The sequence below is a fragment of the Nicotiana tabacum genome, chromosome 12, assembly GCF_000715075.1.
Source record: "Nicotiana tabacum cultivar K326 chromosome 12, ASM71507v2, whole genome shotgun sequence".
Classification (NCBI taxonomy): Eukaryota; Viridiplantae; Streptophyta; class Magnoliopsida; order Solanales; family Solanaceae; genus Nicotiana; species Nicotiana tabacum.
The window spans coordinates 115,228,450-115,235,653 of NC_134091.1; the positions used below are offsets into that span (position 1 = coordinate 115,228,450).

Below are 7,204 nucleotides of genomic sequence, written 5' to 3' on the forward strand. Positions count from 1 at the left end.
ACTGCTTAAGCTTGGATACCAATGTATTGCTGAAAGACATGTTATTTGCTACGTCTGAATCTCATTTTGTGTGTAATCTCTCAGATAGATTCTTGTTATTCTTCAATTGGAAGGTTTCCGTCTTTCTGAACCGAATTATGATCCATACTTCAAAACTCCTATATAGTTCTAAAATGAAAAGAAAAAAGACATATAACTTTAGTGTGTTGATTAAATCTTGCAGTCGTACGAGTATTGCAAATGAAAATATCACTTAACGAAGGAAAGCGCAGTAATGTAATATCACAATTATTTCAAGACAGTCAAAAAAACTCATCTCCTGTACAAATAGAGCACTAATGTAATATCACAATATTGAAAATTCTGATACAAAAAGTAGAATAGAATATGAGAAAAGACTTATCAGAGTTTCAAATTAAGATCAGGCAATGATGGATCTGTCCTAGTTTGAGGAGCTACAGCTACAAAGTTTATGTTGGAACCTTGCCCTGAATTAAACCTCTGATTGCCACCAATTCCCTCTACTTGCCTGAAGCTACCCGGCCAAAACATTTCCACTTCATCGTCTTCCACAAATACTGGCATCCCGAAATAGCCTTGTTCAAATCTCGCCCCACCTCTACTTGCGTGTGTAAGCGTTTCTTGGTACGAGACTCGTTGGTGCATAGAAGCATGAGCTTCCACGCCAAGAGATCGAAATGCAGCCCCATGTAGGGGCAACGATGCCAAGCTAGCATACCTGTCCGATAACATTCCCATCCGCATTGCCCTCTTCGCCAAAGTCCTCTCCCTCTTATGTGCATTCTGGTGTCCTCCTAAAGCCTGCGAACTGTAAAACTTGCGCCTACAGAAATTGCATGAGAAAATCCTGGATAATGCTGCTGTTGGAGGATGGGGTACTACTTCATCACTTGTCTCACCATTGGCGTTCAACTCGGGATCACTGCTGTTAAAGCCAAGAGTCAAGTCAAGAGTAACAGGCTTTGAATCCTGCTGAAGATTAAAAGAGTTTGTCAGGCAGGAATTGGTACTGCTGTCCTTGGAGGGACCAGGACATGTTTCTTGGACATATATATTTGAACCTAATTGGCAGCTGCTGACCTCAGACTCGTCTTCTGATTCCAAATTGAAATTTGGAGGCTTCATGTTGCTTGGACGAAAATCGAGTATGGATTTAAACTAGGTAAACTACAGGGTCTATTCAATCAATGGATGGTTGCCGTTCCTTGAATCACCTGCATTGTACAATGAAGTATATGATTTTTCAAAAGGAGAAATAATCCAATATGAACATGAAGCTACTGTTGAAGTGTGTGACCATCTCATCTAAAAGCTTAAGCTGTTAGAGGGAGCACACTTTTATTTACTTAATTATGTCTTCTACACGCTCCCTCACATGCGGGCTTGATTCTTTTTTGAGCCAAGCACGTGAAAATTCGTTTTGATATTGGGTGGCAGTGAGACTTGAACCCGAGACCTCTCCTATACCATGTTGAAGTGTGTGTGACCATCTCATCTAAAAGCTTAATTAAGCTGTTAGAGATAGCACACTTTTATTTACTTAATTATGTCTTCAACAGCTACTTGAGGAATAGACACAATGATCAATTAAGAGCATAGAAGCCAAAAGAAGTAACATCCAGTAGAAGAAGGGCTTCCAGACTGACTATAAACTACAATCAAGCAAGAGAAACAACACTTGAATGTACAAGGTAATGGAACACAAAGTTAACAGAAAAACAGATTCGAATTTATGTCTTAAAAATGCCAGTAAGGCAGACAATCCAGCGGACTCTGCATGGTCGCACAAGGCCAAACAAGCACTAGCTTGCAAGACATTCCAGAAGGCAGAGAATTTGCAAGAGCACAGTAGCTTTGCTTGCTTAATAATCATATTCTTCAACTCAATAGCTTCAAAATTAAGTGATACATGGGTGTGAAATGGAGAACATACATAGCATCATTGTAAAAACTCGTTATACTAGATGCTTTAAGTAGTGCCTCAACTCAGCAAGATATTTGAGCTTTAACTCAAGAAGAGCAGAGATCTCATAGAACATGCACTAGAACAATAACAACAAACCCAGTGTATTCCCACACTATCTTTAAGAAGGCACAGAGGTTGTTTCTGGTAGACTCTCGTCTCAAAAAAGATAAAGGAAAGGGGCAATGACAAGCAAACCAATCGGAAGAACATGCACTAAAACCGCTCACAAAATACATAAGATGTCAGACGTACTGATCACATCAATCTGTTTGACAGACTCCTAAATGTAATTTTTACCATGATTAAACAGAAACCTAGATTTTTACAAGGTGGAAAATACACTCTATTTAAATTTTCTTTAACCTAATAAGTATATAGCAGAGGTGAATATACCCCCGGATATACGTACAATAGCATGTACAGCGTTCCTTTGTCCGTCTTCACAATCACCAGATATTGTTCATCCCAAACTTGGATACATTTTCAGACTAAGGTCCCAATATTCAAATTTTTACCTCGTGTAACATACCTGCAAGACCTTCAGCGGGAATGACATGACAGGAAGTTGACAGATTTTTTAGGTTATACCATTACCTATAGCAAGCATTATCAAAAGCACAAACATCTGATAATTCACATATTTCTTTTAGTGGTTATCATGTTGATTAATATTTTTAAGCGCAGAAGCTCCTTCGTAGCTTGTTATGACTTTATCTTTTCGACCTTCTATTCAGTTCATCTTCAGTATCATTTTCTTCCATAATCATGGAAAATGAGAATAAATATTGTCTAACCAAAAGTACTTTGCATAGATTTAATTGGTCGCTTAAGTTTCACTATTCAACTTCAAACTTCTTCTGAAGGTTTTGATTTACTTTCTTCTCTGCAGGTTGTAATCCATTGGTCTATAACGTAGCTGAGAAGAAATTCTAACCAAGGGGACATCGTTCGTGAAGTATCAGAGAGGAGCTCTTTAGTTTGTTCCATTTGCCCATGAAATTTAAAATTACTTCAGAGTTCCTGGATTTCTATGCGGACACCAGCGTTAAACAACAACAACAACATACCCAGTGGAATCCCACAAGTGGTGTCTGGGGAGGGTAATGTGTACGTAGACCTTACTCTAACCTTAGGGAGGTAGAGAGGCTGTTTCGACCAATTGATTATAACCTGAACAAGTTCACTATACACATATGCAAACAGCCTTCAAATTCCTATATCAGTAGAATAGGATATTACCCGAAAGCATAAGAATTCTCTATTCTAAAATCAGTACCAGCGCATCAAATAGAAGTACATCATTTGTTCACACATGGAAAAAGATCTACTTGTCTTCAGCCTTAAACACTGAGTTTATGTTAAACCTTAGACAGGTTGATATCATAATATGACTCAAGGTCAGTTAAATCGTGTATGAAAAAAGTTACCTAGTTCAACAAGATAGTGTAATGGTTATTTAAATCATATTTGAAAGAGATGTACAATACCTATGGAGTTTCACTTTGATTGCACTTTGAGAAATAATCAGAAGAACTCCAAAGCTTCTTGAACGCTAGTGAAATTCAATTTTTTGTAAGAACCTAAGGAAGAAACGGCAATATCAGAAAACTTCTGCAAAAGAATGACAACCCCATGTTCAAAATATGCTATCATTGGTTCTTTTCCTCCTTTTATTTCTGGTTTGAATACTATACACTTAATTTCATTCAAGAAACTCTTGAAAAGCTGGAAAACATAGAAGAAGCAAAAGGACACAATTACCCTAGATGTTTCTTCTTAGGATCTATTTTTATTTTTCCTCGTGCCGAGTGTCTACTGAAATAGCCTCTCTACATTCACTACAGGGGTAAGGTTCGCATACTATCTACCCTGCATTTCTGCAAGAGGATGTTTCCGCGGCTCGAACCGGTGACCTCCTGGTCACATGGCAGCAACTTTACCAGTTAACCCAAGTCTCCCCTTCTATAATCAACAACATAGTAAAGAATCTAAAACCCTCTATGGTTTGAACTAGAAAACTTCATAAAAGAGTTTAGCATCTCTCAGACAGTTTCACTTAGAAAATTTGATATGTTAGTTCAATTCAATTCCTTAATCCAGTTTCTTCTTACATATCCAATTTATTAATATGCCAACATAGAGCAAAATAGTACTAGAACCTAAACTACACCAGAAGAGCAAATTTGAAGCTACTCATAGTAGATCAAGAAAAGAAACCAAAGTCAGAAACCAAAAGCTCCAATTTTTACAAAAAGAGAAATTAATAACTAAAAAATCATACTCGTAATAATAATAGTTATAGTAGTTGAAGCATTTTATTAGTAACCACAGTAACAATAATTATAACAACAACATACTAACCAACAAAGCTCATAATTTTATCATCAAGAAACAAACAGAGAAAAAGAAAAAGAAAAAGAAAAGCAACAATTCAGATGGAAATAAAGCTAGAAGCTAAAGCAGAAAGCTGGAGAAAAGAACAAAGAAAAGTAGAGTACCCTTTAGTTATTTCAAGAAACTTGCAGGCTCAGAGCTAAAGAAGTGCTATGACAGAATTGTTTAGCTTTGTGGGTATTCTAGTTTTTACTAAAAACGGTGAGGTAGAAAGAGAGATAATAAGTACTGTAATATGAAAGAAATAGAGATAAGATCATTGGAGACAGAGAGAGAGAGGTGCAATGTCAGATAAAAAAAGAAAGCAGACAGCAGCACACTACTTTAAAACTACAAATTTTGGTTGTTTGGGACTCTTTAGTTCAATTCAACCACTACAGATTGGAAAAAGCATTAAACAGTGACAAAGAGAGAGACATAGGAAAAAACAAACTAGTACTAGTACTGTTAGAAGAGAACTCTGTGTGTGTGTGTAAGTCCCACCAATGACATAGAAATTGGATCCTCAAAGTTAAAATGCATTTCCAAGATTCTATTCAGATTTTTCTTTTTAATAAGTTTTATGACAAGCCTTTTCAGCCTTACCGTTGTTCGCATGGAAACCCATAACTTGCCCATTCCTACCTCCATTGTCTTTTTATCTATTTTTCACATCAGTGTCCGCAGTTGGTCAGAAATTTTCGCAAAAGTGAAAAGAATTTCTGGACAAAGAGTGTTCAGTGTATTTACCCACCTCTAAAACATACTTCAGTTTTAATTTAGATTGTGCGGTTTGATTTGGCACAAAATTTAAGAGGAAAAAAAAATTGAAACATGTGATATAAAAGCTTAAGATACAAAAGCTTATAGTCTGTTTGGCCAAGCTTCTAAAATCAGCTTATTTTGAGAAGTGTTTTTTCTCAAAAATATTTTTTTTAAAAATGTATTTAGTGATAAGCAGTTTGTGTTTGGCTAATTAATTTGAAAAGCACTTTTGAGCAATAATTAGTGTTTGGCCAAGCTTTTGAAAATTGCTTCTAAGTGTTTTTTTCTCAAAAGTGCTTCTCAGAAAAGTGTTTTCGGAGAGAACATACTTTTTTCTGCTTCTCTTCAAAAGCACTTTTTTTCCTTCCAAAAGCTTGGCCAAACACCTCAATAAAAAAAAAAGCACTTTTAGCCCAAAAAAAACTTGGCCAAACAGGCTATTAGTGGGGTCACGATATTTGTGTGGCTATAAAAGTTTTTTATTAAGGGTAAAGTGTGTAGAATGAAGAGTTTAAAGTTAAAATTATTTCTAAATATAGAAATATGCCATTCTTTTTTAAACGGACTAATACGTAAAGTGTCATCTAAATTGAAACATAGAGTGTAATATTTTATTTATGTATACAATATAATTTTTCGACAATTGACCATCCTTCGGATAATGTAACTTCGCCCCTGAGTGTGCGGTATTCGCTTTGAAATACTAATTAATTAGGATTCACGTAGCATGAGATAGGAAAGAGAATTTTTTCCATTTCTCATATCTCAAATACAAAACCTTTGATTAAGGGCAGAAGATTTTATCCATTTTACATAACTTCCGGAGATTTCCTACCTCCATTGTACTTTCTTTGTTTTAATAGTTTTGGTTTCTCTTGCATTTTTTTTTATTTTGTTTCCTCATATTTTTGTCTTCAAATAAAATGGAAGGGTTGGAATGTGTAGTGGACAATAAGTAGAAATTTGTACTGCTCCCCTCTGAAAAACTATCCTTTTAAAGGAGTAGTACTAAAGTTTATGGTGAAGAGTTATTGATTATCTAGCTACTATCCGATAGAATGTTTTCGTTTAAAAAGTAATTAATTGCTATCAAAATATAACTAAAATTTAAGCAGTTTTAACTTCAGTAAATCCAATAAGATTAGTCAATTTCGAATAGTCTTTTAAATTTAAATACCACATTATTTTATCTCATTTAAATTTGAAATTGTTTTTCATTTATTTCTTTCTTTTTTAGTTTTCAATCGTTGTTCAATACTCGTATTAAGGTTTCGATTAATTCAAATATATACCGTGTAAAGCCTATAAAAAAAAAGGAAAAAAGCTCCCTACCATAATGTTTTCATCATTAGAGCTCGAACCTAATCTTACTACAATTTTCAAAGGTGGAGGGTGTGTGAAATGACATGCACATTAGGTTATTGTATAGCCCAAAGACAACATAGCACATTTAATACCACTAGGCAAACCAGACAATAGTATGGACCACCAACCTTATTATAAAGTAGTGTGACACCTCCTCGTGATAATTATGCAATTTGTCTTCAAGAATTGTGCTCGTATCCATTCATAGGCTCAGATATTCTCTTTTTCCTATAACAAAACTTAATGGTCATGCCAACATGACGAAAAACATTTAATAGTTCAATTTTCTTTTATACTCATGGTATCTCGGTTTGCTACGTGTACCTTAACTAATTTTATAAGTTGTTTGCTATTTTTTATCAATATAAATATCGGATAATTCTGTCCATTAAAAATTGAACAGATTTTATCTCCGTTAAAATTTGAACATATGATTTCATGTTTCTCAACTCATTTCTTGAATTACTGGACCACACTCTTCAGTACAATATTTAATAGTTTAATTGATAGCCCGAAGCTTGAATGCAATAATTTGGGAGAGGGAGATTTCTAATTAGATCTATTTAATTCATATACACTCTTTTTATACACTCAACGATTCATTCAGTGGTTTATACAGATATATTAAATATTGGCATGATTTTTTCTATCGAGCTAACTTTCTTATCTTTATTGTAATATTTTATTTCACTATTTTTTTTATTTTTTTTTATA

General features: G+C 34.7%; 1 protein-coding gene across 7 annotated transcripts; it reads right to left on the reverse strand.

Moving 5' to 3' along the window:
- Nucleotides 1-272: 272 nt before the first annotated feature.
- LOC142166945 (zinc finger protein 4-like) lies at nucleotides 273-5,067 on the reverse strand. Of its 7 annotated transcripts, none has more exons than XM_075226864.1 (4): nucleotides 4,486-4,909; nucleotides 3,475-3,567; nucleotides 1,102-1,235; nucleotides 273-990 (listed from the first exon to the last, which is right to left on the reverse strand). In XM_075226864.1, exons 3-4 carry the CDS (start codon nucleotides 1,144-1,146, stop codon nucleotides 403-405), a joined length of 633 nt encoding a protein of 210 aa, XP_075082965.1. In that variant the 5' UTR covers nucleotides 1,147-1,235; nucleotides 3,475-3,567; nucleotides 4,486-4,909; the 3' UTR covers nucleotides 273-402. The 7 variants fall into 7 exon arrangements, with proteins under 7 accessions (XP_075082965.1, XP_075082963.1, XP_075082964.1 ...); XM_075226862.1 differs by having other exon boundaries at nucleotides 273-993; XM_075226863.1 differs by lacking the exon at nucleotides 4,486-4,909 and adding an exon at nucleotides 3,749-4,335 and having other exon boundaries at nucleotides 273-993.
- Between the last annotated feature and the right edge of the window lie 2,137 nt (nucleotides 5,068-7,204).